Source organism: Canis lupus, chromosome 32, assembly GCF_048164855.1.
Source record: "Canis lupus baileyi chromosome 32, mCanLup2.hap1, whole genome shotgun sequence".
Classification (NCBI taxonomy): domain Eukaryota; kingdom Metazoa; phylum Chordata; class Mammalia; order Carnivora; family Canidae; genus Canis; species Canis lupus.
In genome coordinates, this window is record NC_132869.1 from 39,484,981 (window position 1) to 39,505,080 (window position 20,100).

At 39.8% G+C, this 20,100-nt stretch overlaps 1 protein-coding gene across 4 annotated transcripts in view; it reads left to right on the top strand.

Annotated features, from left to right (window-relative positions):
- Nucleotides 1-4,549: 4,549 nt before the first annotated feature.
- BBS4 (Bardet-Biedl syndrome 4) overlaps nucleotides 4,550-20,100 on the top strand; it is a 57,493-nt gene continuing 41,942 nt past the window's right edge. Inside the window, exons 1-3 of one of the 4 annotated variants that reach the window (XM_072809529.1) lie at nucleotides 4,870-4,886; nucleotides 7,084-7,167; nucleotides 15,629-15,680. Coding sequence is in view for 2 of the 4 variants with exons in the window: in XM_072809527.1 (XP_072665628.1) it covers nucleotides 10,862-10,903; nucleotides 15,629-15,680 (94 nt within the window). In the remaining 2 variants the exon portion in view is untranslated. Of the gene's footprint in view, nucleotides 4,887-7,083; nucleotides 7,168-10,846; nucleotides 10,904-15,628; nucleotides 15,681-20,100 lie in introns of those variants that run through there. The other 3 variants (XM_072809528.1, XM_072809527.1, XM_072809531.1) reach the window with 3 other exon arrangements.

Below are 20,100 nucleotides of genomic sequence, written 5' to 3' on the forward strand. Positions count from 1 at the left end.
TCCTATTGATCCTTTCCTGTTACCATGGATCTTATTTTCTTGCACATGCCTTTGATTTGATTGTATGCTGGACGTTTTGCATAAAAAAAAAAAAAAACGAAAGAAATATTACCCTCAAATTGAGGCATGCCCATTTTTCTTTAAGCCAACTTGGGTAGTGGTTCAGTTAATCTAATGTATATCTGACCTAGATCTGGGCTTTATTGTGGCTTTAAGTTGCCACTAGTTTTAAATATTTTGAAGGCAGAATCAGCACTTTCCCTTCAGTAAGTCCTGGGTTTGGGGCATTGGCAATATTCTAGAGATCTGACTTTGCTTCACAGCCAAGTCATCAATCAGTCTTTGGAAATGTGAGAGATCTCCTCTTTCTAGTAAAAAATGTGGACAAACTGAGCTAGCTGCCAGGTTTTTTGGTCACTGGAATGGGGCATGGGGGAGGTATTGGTCTCATTCCCTGTATGTGCCCTACCCTAGTCTTTTGAGGAATAATGCCCACGGAACTTTGGGTGTGGATCTCCCAGCTCTCCCACCCCACTCTTAACCTTCAAGAGTGCCTCTGATGGATTTTTCAGTGTCCTTCCTTTGCTCCCTTATTTTTAAAGGGTATCTTGTATTTGGGACAGGCTCTACTTACCTCAAAGGCAGGACTAATCTGTCTCAACTCTTCTATTACCCACTCCATTCCCACTTTATTATGTCCCTGTGCTTGGTTAAGATACAAGAGAGAAGATTGGTGAGTGGGTGCAGGCTTTCTCTGTGGACCTGGGTCCTCTCAATGCTAATATCATGCCAGTCTCCATAGGCCTATTAAAATTTTGTTAAATTTCAAGCGGTTTCTCTTATTCCCCTATGGTGGATTCCTCTTCCCAGAATAGTTCAGGAATATTAGCAGCCATGGGTCTGTCTTTTCTATGAAGGACTGAGCACTTTCTGGAGGTTGGTTCATTTATGTTTCTTTACGTCCTTATCTTTCTGATGAGTTTTAAAAGATTTTTGATCTTCTAGCTAATCTGACCTTTGTTTGCTAGGATGGGAGCCATATCCTCTTATGATTTTCAACATCCAAATAAGACGTGAATTCCAGGAATGAGAATTTTCAAAGTGGTTTCATTTACATATTAACTAATTTTTAAAATTAAAAGTAAATGGATAATAAAAAGTCAAATTTTATTCAGTGGTAAACAGTGAAAAACAAGTCCTCTTCCCATTCTATTTCCCCTGGCCCTCTTCATTCCCTATACAGAGACAAACATCATTACCAGTGTCTTGCAATTTCTTCTCAAAATTCTATTTAGAAAATGTGAATATACCCCTCCCAACTTATTTAAGAAACAGAAGCACACTAAATGTTTTATGCTTTACCTTTTTTCATAGAATGGTTTCATCATCTTGAAGTCTTTTATAGGCTATGTGTTAGTATGGATATACTTTGGTTTATGTGAACAGTTCCTGGTGATGGACATTTGAGTTGTGTCTTTTTTTCCCACAATGTAGTGTATATTCCTTTGCCCACATTTGCTGTTGAGTGTATCTCTAGAATCAGGAATGGGTATGTTTAAAATGCTTCATGAAGGTCCCTGGAGCTTCATATTTTATAGTGTTTTCCTAGGTGTTGGCTGGGCCCTTAGGAGTTAGTGGTATGCATTTTGGGAGGATCGGTACCACTCAAGAGGCAGAAGGTGCCAGAGAGTTGCCTAGCAGGTGGCATTAGAACAAAGCTGGCTGTTAAGATCCTATTAGTGTAGCTTTCTTTCCTTTTTTCCACTCTTTTTTTTTGGGGGGGGTAACTCTTTATACGTATATTGGGGATGTTAAAAGTTGCTGATGCTTGATTCCTCTCCTGCATCCTCAAGTACTACTATTGGGGAAAAAGATGAATGTCATTTTGTCTGGAATGCCTTAACCAGCGGTATGACTGAAATGATTCTGATAAGCAAAATTACATCCCAGGACGATTTCTAAGGGAAATGGAAACTCATTTGTTATATAAGAAACAGTATCTGTGTGATTCTAGGATCTTCCTATGAAGATGCTATGTTTTTTGAGGAATTTGTTTCTAATTACCTTTCTAATTAAAGCACATTCAACTTAGTTATTGCAATTTAAGAAACCCAACATGCTTTCTTATTTGAAAAAGGCTCTTGCACAGAAGTGCTCCATCTTTCTCCGAAGATCTGGGATCCAAGGAGAGATATGTAAACATATTATAATAACAACACCTATTTATTTAATAACATAGGCATAAAGAATGTCATATAGTCCTCATAGGACCCCTTTCAGGGAGATTTTAAATATTATGAAGTGTGTTTACGAGCTTGCCACCAACATCTGCTTCTCTAAGACTCCCCATTTAGTAATTGTACTATTCATCTAGTTGCTTTTATAAAGTTGGAAACCTGATTATTTTCCTGTGATCTCTATCCCCCCTCTCTCATTCTCCCATATACAATTCTACAGCACAGGAAATTCGTGCTAATATCCTTGAGAATTCGTTCACTCTAGTCCAAGTGAACTGTTTCATCATCTTTTGTTTTCAGTATCCTTTAGTCTCTCCTAGATGATCAATTCTTGTCCGCCTCTTGATTCATTTTCCACTCATTAGCTAATATGAACTCTTTACTTTTTTAAGTTTATTATTTTTGGAGTGTCTCTACACCCAATGTGGGGCCAAGATCAAGAGTCACATGCTCTTCTCAGCTAGCCAGATGCACCTAACACGAACTCTTTAAATGTTAAGTCTGACCATGTCACTCTTTGCTCAGAACTCTCTAGTGCCTTCCCACTGCCCTTAGAATAAAATCCCTCACATGAGCTCTGTGGATCTGCACCACTAGTCTTTCCTACCTCTCCACTCTTGCAACCAACTCCCTTTCCCTTTCTTCTTTCCAGCCACATTGGTCTTTTTGTGCTGCAAACTGGCCAAATTTCTTCCATCCTCAGGGCCTTTGCACAAACTCTTCCTTTGCCTTAGGATTCTTCCCAGGCCTGCCCACTTCCTCATCCCTGTTCCACAAGCTAATGCCTTATCCCCTAGATTTCATTTTAAAAATCTCTTACCCAGGGAAACTTCTCTGCCCAAACAAGTCTATATTGGATCTCCCTGTTATTTGCTCTTTTCCTCTGTATTTTTCCTTATTAGCATTTACCACAATTCTATAGTTATGTAGTTTTCATTTAATTTTATTTTTTTTCTAATTGAAATAGATAATACATCTGCTTGGTAAAAAATTCAAATTGTACACAAGGTATAGAATAAAAAGTCTCTTCTCTTCCCTGCCCCTCTGCTCTGCTACCCAGTTGTTCTCCTTACTAGTAACCACTTCTAGCATTTTGAATCTACTTCCAGAGATATTTTCTGAGTACACGAGCAATTATGTACATAATACTCATTTTTTGCCTTCTCTTTATTAACACAGATATATACATTTTTCTGCACTTTGTTTTTACCTGTTAATAATGTATCTTGGCAATTCTTCTGTCAATATGTAAATAGTTGCCTCTTTTCATGTATCAGATAGTAAGTACGGGCTTACCATAAATTTTTAACCTCAATGATTAGGCAATGAGGTTGTTTTCAGGCTTTGGTTATAACACACAATGCTGCATTGAATAACTTTGTATGTAAAGTCATTTCTCGCAAATGTACCTATAGAATAAATTCCTAGAATTCAAATAAGGGAATTAAAGATGATGTGCATTTTGAATTTTGGTAGTTATTGCCAAACTGCTGTCAATGGAGGTTGTATCCATTCATATCCCCACTAGCCACAGATGAAAAATGCATGTTTCCTCACAACTATGTTAGTGAAAGATTTTTTTTTTTCCTTTGCCATGTAAGAGGGGGAAGGTATCTCTTGGAAACTTTAATTTGCATGTTTTTTTTTTCCTTCCTTGCAAAGTTATACTTTGATGTCTAAACAGCCATTTGTACTTATTTGGTGAACGGTTTCTTCATAAATTTTGCTTCTGTTATTAACGTCTGACTTCCTCTCTCTGCTTTTAAGGTCGGTGCTGTGGGTGCAAGGGCTCCTCTTGGCGGTTTTCCTTCCTTCCATAGTTTCAGGTCCTAGAATGAATGAAGTTCAGGAAGCGACGAGCTCACGTCACGCGGCGCTCCAGCTCCGAACTCGCGTCTGACTGACTCCAGAGCCCACGTGTTCCTTCCACGAGAACTCCCCCCACGCCAGGGCCCAGAGGGGTCACGTCACGTCACGTAACCTGTGCCGGGGAGCGGGTTGTGCCCAAACCGCGGACGTCTGTCCAGTCGCAGCGTCTTTCGGCCGTTTCACTGACTTTTGAGGGACGGAGGCCGCGAGGCCGCGTTTCCGGCTTTCCCGGGAAATCTCCCGGGTTTTTCCCCAGTATTTCCGATCCCATCGAGACTGCGCTCGTCGGCAGCCCGCCTGCAGCGCATCCGCAAACTCTGGCGCCAAGGGGAGCGGGGGCCCGAGGCGGCGAAGCCGAGGCTGGAGGTGGCGGCTGAGCAGCGAGCAGGTTTCCGGCGGCCGAGAACGGGCTTCGGTACCTCAGGGCGCGGGGCCAGGCCTCGCGGGGGAGCTGGAGGGCGCGCGCGGCGGCGGCGGGGCGGGCGGGGCCGCGCGGCTTCTCTGACTCTCCGGGGCGCCCAGGGGCTGTCCGGCAGCACGCGCGCTGCCTCCCGGGTCCCTCTCGGCGCCCAGCCGCGGGCGAAGCCGCCCCCGACTCGCGCCGCACCTCCCGAAGACCCTCCCAGGCGGAGGCCGCCACCTCGACCTCTTCCCGCGCGGTCCGGCCGCTCCCGGCTTCCCCCGCACCACGACTTCCGTTCGCCCGACGTCTGCGAACCGCCCACTTCCGCCCACGCAGCGGTGGGCGGAGCCAAGATGGCTGAGGAGAGGCTGGCGACGGTGAGCGCCGACCTGCCGCTCGGTGTCCCGGCCGCCGGGATGGGTGGGCCGCCCCGAGCGGAGCGGAGAGGCGAGGCGAGGCAGGCTGGCGGGCAGCTGTGCCCCACGCAGCTGTCCCCGGGGGAGGGCGGAGCCGGCCCTGGAGCCGCTGGGGGTGTGCGGGGCGGCGCGGCCCGGCTCCTGGGAGCAGGTCTCCCCGGGCGACGCGGACTTTGCCGCGCTGGGCCGGTCCGGGCGCTGGGGTCGGTCTCGTCCAGTCCGATCTCGGTCTCGTGAGATTTGGGAAGGAAGCGCTGCCGGCCGGGCCGCCGTCGGGGTTAATCTCCCGGACTGGGCTCGGGGCCGGACGGAGCCCGGGGCTGTCGGCGTCCGCGCCGCCTGCTGGTGGACGGGCCGGCCCTTCCCCGCGGACCTCTCCGTCTTTTCTCTTTTTCTTTACTTTTTTCTTTTTTTCTCTTTTCTTTTTCCTCCCTCTTCCATCCTCCCGCTCCATCCTCCCCTTCCCTCCATCCTCCTCCTCCCTCCCCATCTCCATCGCTCCTCCCCGTCCCTCCCCCTCCCCCATCTCCCTCCCCCTCCCTCTTCCCTCCCCCTCTCCCCCTCCCTCCACCCTCCCTCTTCCCTCTCCCTCCCTCCCTCGCTCCTCCTCCTTCCTCCCCCCTCCCCCCTCCCCCTCCCTTCCCCCCCTCGCTCTTCCCTCCCCCCTCCTTTTCCTTCTCTCCTCCCCCCTCCCTCCCTCCTCCCCCCTCCTCCTCCTCTCTCCCTCTCCCCTTCCTTTCCTTCCTCTTATCAGTTTACCAGCATCTAGTATAACACCCAGTGCTCGTCCCATCAAGTGCCCCCCTGACTGCCCATCGCCCAGTCCCCCTGTCCCCCCACCTTACCCCCCTTCCACAACCCTTTTATTTTTTCTCCGTTGTAATTTAGTTAGGAAAGTGCTTTGTTGCGATTCAGCGGGAGCCTGAGGTAGGCATTAATTAAAGCCCACGGAGACGGTAATAGAGTAGCCCAGAACTAACTCAGGGTGACCCTGTGGCAGTTTGTGAAGTGTCTAGAATTGGATCTAATTTCTGCAAAGATCTAAGTGCAAAACCTTGTCTACTTCTGGTGTTTAGTTTCAAAGCATCTTGTGCCCTTTTGTTAGAATGGCTTTAGTTATTTATTTGGAATGTATTGCCCTTTGAAAACCGGCCTGGAAAACATAGGAGATAACATAGCACTTTTTGGCTGTTTTGCAACTTACTTTTGGGCCATTAAGGAGCAAGGCCAGTGCTATTTGGGGGTGGGGGGTGGGCTTGTTTTCTATTCCCTTTTCATACCCAGAGAAGTCAAATTATTTTTAGTGTCATCATACAATCCTGAATACAGGGACAGAGGCCCAAATCAAAGACTTTTGTTAAACTACAAATTAAAAAAAAAAAATTTAAATAGCATGGTTAGTGTTACAAGGTTTTAGATATTAGAAATATGGCAAAGAAAATACTTCACCTCCATAAATGTAAGGTATAATGGTACATTGCTATAAATACAGCTTATAAATACAGCTTATTTCTCCAGTGCTCATTGCCCATAGAGATAGGTGTTTATAAATAGAATATGAACGTGATTTCTGTGATGCCGGAATTGTCCTGACCTTTCCAATCTAGTAGTATCTTACAGAGAATGGCTGTTTTGTTTCAATATGGCTTTAGCTCTTGAGCCTAAAGTTAACTGGTTATTTTCATTACTGTCAAGTTTATTGCTAGCAGGGTTGTATGTATTTGTAGGAATTTCATCTTTTCACATTACCAGTGCATGGAGATTTGAATTTTGCCCTTTTTGGAAGTGATCTGGTCTTGTAATAAAATGAACCCCCCCCCCCCCCCATTCACTCAGACAACTGACCTGTATCTTCCTGAAATAAAAGCAAAAGAAAGCACAGAGTGCAAGGGTATTCATTTGCAGAATTGTTGATAGTGGCAAAATGCTGGAAGCAAGGTGAATAGGGGAAGAGATGACTTATGATACCTCCATTCTGAGGAATATTATGCAGCCATTAAAAGTGTTAGAACTATATATGTTGATGTGGATGGTATACATTTTTAAAAATCTAGATGTGCAGTGGAGTACTAAAAAACAAAATTTAACTGAGTAGACTTTAAAGATCTTACTGGCTTTATTCAGCGATTCGTGAATCAGACAGCATTCATTCTCCCAGACAGGAGCTCTGAAGAGCCGTACAAATGAAAGGCTTTCATAGGCAGAAAGGAGTGGGAACAGGGAAGTTCTACTAGACAAAAAGGTTGGTAATTGCAAGGTCACTTTCCTCTAGGTGATGGTAGGGGTCTTCAGGCACATTACCTCACTTATACTGATTAGATGGTTTCTGATTGCCTGGTTTAAGATTCTGTTCCTGGGAGGTAGAAATTCAGTCTTGGTTTGTTGACATGGGACTTAGCATAAATAACTCCATTTGGGGCTTTTTTTTTTTTTTTCTAAAGTGGGCTCCACTCCCAGCGTGGAACACACAACACAGGGCTTGAACTCACAACTCTGAGATGAAGACCTGAGCTGAGATCAGGAGTTGGACACTTAACCAACTGAGCCATCCAGACACCCCCCCCCTTTTTCTTTTTCTTTTTATTGGGGTATATTGTGTGATCTTAATTTTGTGGCATAAAAAACCCCCACATAGATCTGTGGATATGGATATACAGATGTGGAGGAAAGAATACTAAGAGACTTAAAACAGAGACTTTTAAATGCATAAGTAAAAAATCTAAGACTGCTGCTTTACAGGCCTTGAAGCCAGGAGACATCCCAATAAAATGGAGTAAAACTAGGCTAATATGAGACACACAGAAATTGTAATACACTACCCAAACTACCAAGGATTATTACCAGTTAGTTCCTTGGGAAAACTGGGGACTGATTTATATATTTTTAAAGAATATATAGTATTGATATTTATATATTTTTAAAGAATATATAGTAAATGATTTAGAGATCTTAAAAATAAAAGCAAATAATACTGCTTTCTATGATTTATGCTTACAAATTTTTTATAACTCCCTGATTCCCATTATTCAATGTATTTGTATAAATACCTGTTTTTCTTCCTGTAAGTTTAAAGATTAAACCTTTCAGAATGGAAAGTAAAAATTACTATTGTATTAGTTGACTTGACTCATATATAGTGCCTAGCACATACCAAATATTACATGAATATTTGTTAGATGAAGAAAAGATCACAGAGTACATAAAAATGAAAAACCAGAAGAACAAAATGGATTCTCCATATATCCCAGCTGTAAAGATCAAGTGGGCTAATAGAATCCTTTCTATCTGAATGTTGTGAAAGATACTTTGAAAAGGAGACTAAAAAATTATAATTTATTTTAATTCTCCTTTTGCAGAAAGGTTGCTGGCTCATGAAGATGCTTTTTGAGCCTTTAAGATTTTTATTTTTATTTATCTTTTAGTATTCTCTCTGCCCACTGTGGGGTTGGAACTCACACCCCCAAGATCAAGAGTTGCGTGCCTTGCTGACTGAGCCAGCCAGGCAACCTGAGCCTTTAAGATTCTTAATATGTTCCCCAAAGTTTATTTTTTTTATTTTTTTATTTTTTATTTTTTTGTTCCCCAAAGTTTAAAAAAATTCCAATCAGGGGCACCTGGATGGCTCAGTCAGTTAGGCATCTGATTCTTGATATCCGCTCAGGTCATGATCTCAGGGTTGTGGGATTGAGCCCTGCATTGGGCAAGGAGTGTGCTTGAGATTCTCTCCTTCTGCCCCTTCTCTGCTTATGTGCATGCTCTCCCTCTCTCTAAATAAAACCTTAAAAAAAAAAAAATCCCAGTTAGAAAAAAATAGAGTTCTTCAGCATTTTAAAAACCAGCTATGTTGAGGTATAATACACATACCATAAAATTTACCCATTTTAGGTGTACAGTTGGATCAATTTTAGTAAATTTATATATTTGCAAAACTGTTACCACAATCCTCTTACCTCCATCACTCCAAAAAGTTCCCTTGGGTCCATTTGCAGCCACTCTCTACTCCTAACCACTGATCAGTGGCTGACCACTGATCTTTCTCCATTGTTTGCTTTTTCTACAATTTCATGTAATCACACAATATAGTCTTATGTGTCTGAATTTCACTTAGCATGTTTTTTGAGGTTCATTTATATTGTACATAGCAGTATTTTGTTCCTTTTTTTTGTTCCTTTTTATTTCTAAGCAATATTCCATTGTATGAATATATACATTTTGTTTATGCACCAAGTGATGGACATGAAGACTGGTTTCCTGTTTTTGGCTATTATGAATAATGTTGCTGTGAATCTTTGTACGGATATGCTTTTATTTATTCAGGAGTGAAATTGCTGGGTTATATGGTTAGTGTGTGTTAACAACAAAACAAAACTGCCAAAATTCTTTGTAAAGATTTTATTTATTTATTTTAGAGATAGAATGAGTGGGAGGAGGAGCAAAGGGAGAGGGATAAGTGGACGCTGAGGTCAGGAGCCCAGTGTGGGTCTTGATCTCAGGGCCCTGAGATCATCAACTGAGCAGAAATCAAGATTTGGATGCTTAATTGATGGAGTCACCCAGGTGCCCCATGCCAAGCTTTGCTAAAGTGGCTATATATACCATTTTACATTCCCACGAGCAGTATGTGAGGGTTTCAGTTTTCCACATCCCTGCTTTGTTAATACTTCATATATTGTCAGTCTTTTAATTTGTCATTCTAATGTATGTATATTGGTTATTGTGGTTTTAATTTATATTTCCCCAACGAATAATGGTATTATCTTTATGTGCTTATTCATCCATTTCTCTTTAGTGAAGTGTGTCTACAGATATTTTGCCCATTTAAAATGGGTTATTTGATTTAGTAAGATTTCTGTATTTGTTAAGTCAAAATAATAAAATAGCTAATAGAACAAGTCTGTATTTGAGAATCTTGTTTTCTGAGAATCAATTTTTTTGTTGTTGTTGTGAAGTGTATCTTAGCTCTAAAAGAATGAATAAAAGGTTATATGCAAATTTTAAAGAACAGGGTAATGGAAAGTTGTGTTTCTACCTCACAGGTTAAGAAATGGGTCATTAACAATAACTTTGAATTCTAAATGTTTCTTCCCTTACTGCATTTTCCTCCTACTCTGTCAGGAGTATCTCTTTCCTCAATTTTGTTACTCGTCTGCTTTTCTTTATAGTTTTATCGTATTTAATACCTCTAGATAATATATTGGATTTAAGAAATTGTGTAGTTTATTCATTTTTCAGTGCTGTATATTATCCCATTATATGAAAATACTATAATTAATTTATCCATTCTACTAGACAGAGATTTGAGTTCTAATTTCTTCAGCTTTATTGAGGTACAGTTGACAAAGTTGTAAGATATTTAAAGTATACAATGTGATCATTTGGTATACATTGTGGAAGGATTCCCACCATCAAATCATTCATCACTCCACATATATACCTTTTTTTTTTTTTTTTTTTTCCTGGTGAGGACATTTAAGTTCCACTTTCTTAGCAAAATTTTTTTTAAGATTTATTTTTTTATTTGAGAGTGGTGGGAGGGATACCTGCAGACTCCCCACTGAGTGGGAAGCCAGATGTGGGGTTCGATCCCAGGATCCTGAGATCACCACCCAAGCCAAACTTGAGAATTGGACGCTCAACCGATAGAGCCACCCAGGCACCTCAGCAAATTTCAAATTATACAGTACAAATTTAAATTACACAATATAATGTCAACTATAGTCACCTTATATTCATCTTAAAAGCTTGTACACTTTTACTAACCTCTTCCTATTTCTCCTACTTCCCAACCCTGGCAATCACTTTTTTATTCTCTGAGCCTGTGTTCAACTTATTTTTTCCTTCTGATTTTCAGTTTTAGTTTTTTGTTTGTTTGTTTTTTAAGTAAGTTCCGTACTCAGTATGAGGCTTGAACTCATGACCCTGAGATCAAGAGTCACATGCCCTACTGCCTGAGCCAACCAGGAGCCCCTGACTTTAAGGTATTAAAAGTAATATTATTAACAGGGCTAGGGCCAGGGTAGGGCAAGTGAGGTGCTTAGGGTGCAAAAAGTAAGAAGTAAGAATGTCTCAGGCCTGGCTGTAAACATTCTTTTTTTTTTTTTAAGATTTTATTTATTTATTAATGAGAGAGGGGGATGGGGTGCAAAGAGGCAGAGATACAGGCAGGACAGAGAAGCAGGCTCCATGCAGGGAGCCTGACATGAGACTCGATCCTGGGTCTCCAGGACCAGGCCCTGGGTGGAAGGCGGTGCTAAACCGCTGAGCCACCCGGGCTGCCCTGTAAACATTCTTATACATGTCTCTTAATCTAAGAGTTTCTCTAGGGTATTTTGAGAAATGGATTTTTCATTCATGGAGTAGGTACATCTTCAACCTCATTACTTGTGGTAAACTTTAAGGTGGTTGTAACCATTTATGCTTCTATCATCAGTTCATATTGCTTACATCTTCGATGTCATGGTTTTAAATTCTGTTAATATAGTTGATGTGAAATGAAGTCTTAATGTGATATTAACTGATTATTAATGAGGTGGAGCAGCAGTGGTTCGTTGTCTTTTACTTTTCTGTGCAATGCCTGGCTCATGTTTTTCTTTTATAAAATATTATTTATTTATTAGCACAGTGAATGAGAGAGAACACAAATGATGGGGAGAAGGGGGAGGAGAAGCTGACTCCCCACTGAGCAGGGAGCCCGATGCAGGGCTCTATCCCAGGGCCCTGGGATCATGACCTGAGCTGAAGGCAGATGCTTAACCAACTGAGCCATCCAGGCACCCCATGTTTTGCTTATTTTTCTACTTAACTGTTTTTCTTCTTGCTTTCTTTTTACTGTTTGTTTTGTAGTTAGTTATAGTTTCTAGCTGTTAATCCTTTATCACTTTTTGGGGGGGATTTTTTGTTTTTTGTATTGCAAATATCTTCTTAGTTTTCTGTCTTCACCTCATTTTTGGGTTAGAAGTTCTTAATTTTAATGTAGTTGAATACTTAGATATTTTCTCAATTGGTTTGTGCTTTTATATCTTACTGAAGTAATCCTTTCCTATATTTTTTTCTAAAGGCTTTAAATTTGCCTTGTTCATTTTTAGTCTTTGATCTATATCAATTCATTTTCATTTCCCTGATAAAGCTTTCTTTCTGTCTGGAAGTCTGTTTTGTTTCATGTTAATATTGCTACTTTAGTTTTTCTTTTTGTTTCTATTTTCCTGGTGTATCTTTTTCCATCTTTTTACTTTGTTTTTCTTTGCCTTTCTGCTTTGGGTATTTTTTTTTAAATTTTATTTATTTATGATAGTCACAGAGAGAGAGAGAGAGAGAGAGAAAGGCAGAGACACAGGCAGAGGGAGAAGCAGGCTCCATGCAGGGAGCCGACGTGGGATTCGATCCCGGTTCTCCAGGATCGCGCCCTGGGCCAAAGGCAGGCGCTAAACCGCTGCGCCACCCAGGGATCCCCTTTGGGTATGTTTTTATATAAATAGCGTACATCTAGATTTTTAAATCCATCCTGATAATTTAACTGGAGAATTTCATTTTTTCTTTCTTTTCTTGCCCCCCTCTCTCTCTCTCTCTCTCTTTTTTTTTTGGTTGAATTTCTTCTTTCTCTCTCCTCCTCTCATTTCATTACTTGGAAGTTGTATACTCTATTCTTTAGTCTTCCTTTAGTGATTACCCAATTTCTTTTTATAATACATATTTAACTGAAAGTTCAAATTTAAAACTTGGTAATGTAGGGATTATCAAATGCTTTATTACCCATTGCCATGCCACAACATTGCCATGCTACTGTTGTTCAGTTTTGTAGTTTTTGTGTTTCTCAGCACCACAAATTATACTTTGTTTTATTCAGTAAGTGGATGTTTAGAATACTTCCATATTTTACTAGTTCCTTTGCTCATTTGTCTCCTTCATTCTGGGATTCTTTTCCTTTTTCCTAATTTATATCCTTTAGAAGTTTATTTAAACAAAATTTTTGTAGTTTGGTGGTTTTTTTTTTTTGTTTTTTTTTGTTTTTTTTTTTAAGTAATCTCTATACCCAGCATCGGGCTCAGACTTAGAAGAGTTGCATGCTCTTCCAACTGAGCCAGCCAGGCACTCTGAAAATTAGTTTTGGAAGACGTAAGAGTTTAGATTTGAGGTTGGCAGACTATTTTTTGGTAATAAATATTTTGGGCTTTGTGGGCTAGTCTCTGTTGCAAGCAATTCAACTATGCAGTTGTAGTGTGGAAGCAACCATAGACAACATATAAACATGTGTGTGACTGTGGTTTGATAAAATTTTAGACACTTAAATTTGAATTTTATAGAATTTTCAGGGCTTACAAAATATGAAAAAAATGTAAAAACTATTAAAAATGTAAAAAGCAAGGATGCTTGGGTGGCTCAGTTGATTGAGCATAACCTCTTTGTTTTGGTTCAGGTCATATCTGATGGTTGTGGGATTAAGCCCCACATCAGGCTCCCCACTCAGTGTGAAATAAGCTTCAGATTCTCTTTTTCCCTCTGCCTTCTCCCGCTCACATGAGCTTGCGCGTTCTCTCTCTCTCTCTCTCAAATAAATAAATAAATGGGCTGGATTTGTTTGGCCTGCGGGGCATAGTTTGTTGACTTTGTGTTTAGATTACTTTTATTTTACTTAGCACCTGAGATGTGAGAGTGATTTTTCTTATAATCTCTTTATGTGATATTATTTTCCATTTTTAATTGTTGAGACATCAGGTGTCAGTCTAATTGTCCTTTCTGTATAGGTTAGCTAGTGATACTTTTTTCCTTTGGTTACTTTTTTTAATATAAGATTTTATTTATTTGAGAAAGAGAGAGCAAGCTCCAGCGGGCCAGCAAGGGCAGAGGGACAGAGAAAACAGGCTCCCTGTCGCGGAGGGAGCCCCCTCCGAGGGAGCCCTACATGGAGCTCCACCGCAGGACCCCAGAATCATGACATGAGCCAAAGGCAAATGCTTAACTGACTGAGCCACCGAAGCACCCTCTTTGGTTGCTTTTAGGAACTTCTTATTGTCTCTGGTGCAGGACCTTTTGATGAACACAAGTGGGGATTTATTTTCATTTAACCTGGTCAAGATTGGTTTAGCATTCTGAATGTAAAGATTAGTGTCCAGGGCAGCCCGGCTGGCTCAGCGGTTTAGCACCGCCTTCAGCCCAGGGCCTGATCCTGGAGTCCTGGGATCGAGTCCTGCCTCAGGCTCCCTGCAGGGAGCCTGCTTCTCCCTCTGCCTGTGTCTCTGCCTCTCTCTCTGGCTCTCATGAATAAAGAGATATAATCTTTAAATTAAAAAAATAAATAAATAGGGAATCCCTGGGTGGCTCAGTGGTTTAGCGCCTGCCTTTGGCCCAGGGCCCGATCCTGGAGTCCTGGGATTGAGTCCCACATCGGGCTCCCGGCATGGAGCCTGCTTCTCCCTCCTCCTGTGTCTCTGCCTCTCTCTCTCTATGTCTATCATAAATAACTAAATAAATCTTTAAAAAATATATATATATATATATAAAGATTAGTGTCTCATTACTTCTGGAAAATTTCAGCCATTATTTTTGCTTATATCTTACTATATCCTATATAACAGAAGGTAGTATAAGAAAACTCCATTTGAAGATTTTCTGCAAAGATCTTATGTGTAAGATAGTATTTATTATATTGAATAATGTCCCTTAACAAATAACCCTCCTAGGGGTGCCTGGGTGACTTAGTTGATTAAGCGTCCAACTTTTGATTTTGGCTAAGATCATGATTGCAAGATTGTGGGATCAAGCCCCAGGTCAGGGTCTGTGCTCAGCAGGGAGTGTTCTTAAGGATTTTTCTCTCCCTCTCTGCCTCCCCCTACTAGTGCGTGTTCTGTCTCTCTCTCAAATAAATAAATCCTTAAAAAAAGAAAAAGAGAAACTCCTGGAATTGAGTGCTAGGCAGTTTCTATATAGATGACCTCATAAAATTCTTTTTATCAAAATGACTACTTTTTGGTTTGGCTGCTAAATGTATAGCATTAAGTATAATACTAATATGTAGTATTTAAGAGCTTAGTACATTTATTTGTGCACATTTTATGCATTATAATTATATATTACACAGGGCACCTGGGTGGCTCAGTTGGTTAAGTGTCTGACTCTTGGTTTCAGCTTGGGTTATGATCTCAAGGTCATGGGATTGAGCCCCACATTGGATTCCTCACTGTCCAGAATCTGCTTAAGATTCCCCGTTTTTCCCCCTTCTCATGCTTTCTCTGTCTTTTAAAAAAATAGAATCTTTAATATATATATATATAATCATATATTAAACATAAGACTATATTATAAATATGCATTATACATTATTAATAGTTTGGATAGCCAAAGTATGACTTGACATTTGATTTTTAAACCATATTAAAAATAAATCTTTGTGCCCACATGTATTGCATGATTGGAGAGCTACTGATTATTATTGTTTGAATGCTTTTTCAAGTTAGCAAGATAGGGATCCCTGGGTGGCGCAGCGGTTTGGCGCCTGCCTTTGGCCCAGGGCGCGATCCTGGAGACCAGGGATCGAATCCCACATCGGGCTCCCGGTGCATGGAGCCTGCTTCTCCCTCTGCCTGTGTCTCTGCCTCTCTCTCTCTCTCTGTGACTATCATAAATAAATAAAAATTAAAAAAAAAAAAAGTTAGCAAGATACATGGTGTTGCTTTCACATAGACTACTTTTTTTTTTTTTTTTCCCAGAGAACTCAGTTTCCTGCATCTGCTGAATCTCAAAAACCCCGGCTGAAAAAAGGTCAGTACACAATTTTATTGTATGTGTGTATTTGCACAGATTTTCTATTGATTCTTTGTTCTATATGCATTAGAGCTTTTAAAAATGTGAGTTTTTGGGGAAAGCAGTAATAGTCTAAATATTCCTCTGTAGCTTTTATTTTATGGAGTTTTTATTTTATTTTATTTTATTTTTTAAAGATTTTAACTTATTTATTCGAGAGAGAGAGAAAGAAAAGCAGAGGGAGAAGCAGGCTTTGTGCAGGAAACCTGAGGTGGGACTCGATCCTGGGTCTCCAGGAGCACACCTCGGGCTGAAGGCAGCTCTAAACTGCTGGGCCACTGGGGCTGCCCTATTTTATGGAGTTTTTATTTTTTTATTATTATTATTTTTTATTTTTTTAAAATTTTTATTTATTTATGATAGTCACAGAGAGAGAGAGAGAGAGAGAGAGAGAGGCAGAGACACAGGCAGAGGGAGAAGCAGGCTCCATGCACCGGGAGCCCGATGTGGGATTCGATCCCGGGTCTCCAGGATCATGCCCTGGGCCAAAGGCAGGCACTAAACCGCTGCGCCACCCAGGGATCCCTATGGAGTTTTTAGATATGGGATTGATTTTACCTGTAAATGTGTTTAAATGGGGCTTTGTTATTCAGGTGTGTATTTTCTACTTGTGGACAAAACACTCTGAAGTTACCATGGCACACATCAGGCCCCACATAATCTCATGTCTGTTAAATAAGTGTGAGGTTTTATGAGAATTGAGTCTGTGAAGACTAGGTAAAGGCATATACTATAAAGAGCTGCATTAAAAAATCTGATACAGATATGTTATATTTTATTTAGAAGAATAGGATTCCTTCATTTGTTAACTTCTAAAGCCTTAGGAAGGTTTGCAGATTGTAGTTAACTATATTGGATTTTCTGTTGGTGTCCAATAAACATGTCTAATACCTCACAAACTCATCAGGCATTAGAAAATACCCAGACTTTTTATTTAGCAGAAGAGACCATCTATTTTATTATTTACCCATTTATTTATTATTTTCCAGATGAGGAAACCAAGGCTGAGGGGAAGCAGCATGACTTACCCAGGGTCGTGGGGGTATTTCTTGTCTGCATTATGAGTGATGATTAACAGGTCATACACCCTTTAGCAGCATGTGTTTTTCCTGTTGTCTGCTAAGATTTTTAAATTTCATTTTGCCAGTAAATTATTTAGTTTACTTGGGGCATTTCTTTTCCACTTTGAAATTATAATACAAGTTGTTGGAAAATATGATTGCCTTCAGAATTTGTTTTCAGAGTTTTTCAGGAATATATCTTTCACTGAAAGAGCAGTACATCTATAATTCAGATTACTTACGAAGTTGAGGTGTTTCTTCTAATATCTAACATAGTTGCACTTACTTTTTACATCATTTCTGGACATGCAAATCATCTTGCTGTGATGTCTATCACTTCATTTAATTGCTGGGGTGATTTGGCTAGTTAGGTGGGGCTAGTGAGTATTGTAAGTATCTCTTCTGTGCTTCCTCCGGAGTCAAACTCTGTGGCTCAATAGACTTGGGTGTCTGAGGTCCAGGAGAGCAGGAATTAGTATATATACCAATCAAAATTTGGCACATGAGCAATTGAGGCTAGTGAGATACAAAGCTGATAGCTATGGGATGGAGGGTCACATTTGGCATGTTATGCTATGAGAAGTAACAGTGCTGTAGTGCCCTTTCCAATCTTTTCTTGCTACTTTCTGATTTCAGTTATTAAAGTTTAGTTTTTCCTGTTCTTGAACCCCCTCATACACGAGTACTTACCCAGTTCCGGGATCAGTAATAGATATTTGGAATACAAAGATAAATAGGGCATGGGTTCTGCCCTCAGGAATTAATAGTTTTCAGGGCATATAAAATATAAGCAAATTATTGAAACGTAGTGTACGCCTTCCAATTTTTCTAGCTCTTTTTCTATGAAATGTCTAGAACTCTTTTGCCATTATTGCTTTAGTTCTCTGATGAAATTCATTGTTCTCATTGGAAGTATAGAGTTCAGAATTAAAAAAAAAAAAAAGAAAAGAAAAAGAGTTCAGAATTAAACAGAGTATTTCAGATGTGAACAGGACCAAGTGGAATGTCTGAAAGGTAAAAATCTCTTCATCTGGATCTTTTATTTATTTCAGTCCAGCACAAAGTTGCATTGCCTTTTGGTTAACCATTTTACACATTTTAAATACCACTATATTTTACAATTCCTGGGGTGTCATTCATGTCAAATACAATGGAGTTGTACAAAGTGGTGACACAAGCACCTAAACTATCAAAGGTATAACTTCTCTTAACCTGCCCTTAATTTCTGGCTTCCACAGCCCCAAATTTTATGTCACTATGGTGAATTACATTGATTAAATTTTGGAATGTTGTAAGAACCTTTGAATTCCTGGGATAAACCCCACATGGTATGATGTATTAACCTTTTTATATGTTACTACATTCAATTTGTTTCTGTTCATGAGGGATGTTGGTCTGTAGTTACTATTATTTTTCCACTGCTTTTGTCTTTTTTTTTTTTTTTAATTTTTATTTATGATAGTCACAGAGAGAGAGAGAGGCAGAGACATAGGCAGAGGGAGAAGCAGGCTCCATGCACCGGGAGCCTGATGTGGGATTCGATCCCAGGTCTCCAGGATCGTGCCCCGGGCCAAAGGCAGGCGCCAAACTGCTGCGCCACCCAGGGATCCCTTTTTTTTTTTTTGTATCAAGGTTATACTGGCCTTAAAACAAGTTGGGAGCTATTCCATACTTGTCTTTTCTGGAAGATTTTGTATAGAATTGGTGTTATGTCTTTCTTAAATGTTTGCTGGAGTGTGACAGTGAAGCAGTCTAGGTCTGGATTTCTCTTTGGAAGGCATTTCAGTGCAAACTCAATTTCTTTAATAGATATGGGGTTATTCTAGTTATACATATTTCTTTAGGGAGAGCTTTAGTAATGTTTTTCTTTCAAAGAAATTTGTCCATTTCACCTCAGTTATCAAATTTATTGGCATAAAGGTCCTGATACTCCTGTATCTTCCTTTCAATGTGTAGTGATATTCCCTCTGTTCCTGATTTTGATGATTTATGTCTATTATCATTTTTTTCTTGATCAATCTGGCTAGAGGTTTATTCATGTTATTGATTTTTTCCAAAGGACCAGCTTTTGATTTTATTTTTTCTTTTCTATTGCTTTTCTGTTTTGATTTCACTGATTTCTGCTCTTATCTAATATTGTGTTTAATTTGCAGTTTCTTTTTGCAATTTCTTACAGTAGAAAATTAGGTAATTGGTTTGATATCTTTCTTCTCTTCTGTTTTAAGCATTTAGTACTTTGTTTCCCTCTAAATACTGTTTAACTGGTTCATAAACATTTCAAATGTTGTTTTAACTTTTATATAATTCTAAATATTTTAAAATTTCCTTTGTGTTCCCTTTTAACCTGTGCACAATTAAGAAAGGTATTCATTAATTTCCCTGTATTTGGAAATTTTTCCAGATTTTTTTTGGTTATTGGTTTCTAGTTTAATTCTTTTTTTTTTTTTTTTTTAGAATCTTTTTTTTTTTTTTTTAATTTTTATTTATTTATGATAGTTACACAGAGAGAGAGAGAGAGAGAGAGGCGCAGAGACATAGGCAGAGGGAGAAGCAGGCTCCATGCACCGGGAGCCCGACGTGGGATTCGATCCTGGGTCTCCAGGATTGCGCCCTGAGCCAAAGGCAGGCGCCAAACCGCTGCGCCACCCAAGGATCCCTGGTTTCTAGTTTAATTCTAATTATACATAGAGAACATACTTTATATGGTTTATTTTATGACCCATAATGTGATCTATGTTGATGCATATTTTATGTACCTTGAAAAGAACATGTATTTTTCTGTTGGATGGAGTAATCTACAAATGTCAGTTAGGTCAAGTTGTTTGATAATGTTCTATGTACTCACCGATACAGATATTAATATCCTTACCAGGAAGGTACTGATGCCCATAATGAGACAAGAATGTTGAAGTATACACATGTAATTATGGGTTTGTCTGTTTCTTCCTAAAGATCTGTCGATTTTTACTTTGTGTATTTTGAAGATCTGTTGTTCGATGGATATGCATTTAAGATTGTTTGACTTATTGGTGAACTGACTCTTATCATTATGCAATGTCTCTCTTCTATTCCTGATTATATTCCTTCTTTGAAGTCAACTTTGATGATAATAGAGCTATTCCAGTTTTGCTTTGATTAGTCTTTGTATTATAATGTATAGTTTACATACAGTCAGATTCACCTTTTTTTAAAGTATAAAGTTTTGGGAATTTTGACAAATGAGAATAGTTCTGTGACTACCACCATCACCACAATCAAGATGTAGAACAGCTTAATCACCCTCAAAAATTCATCTTTACTTTGTAGTAAATCACTTC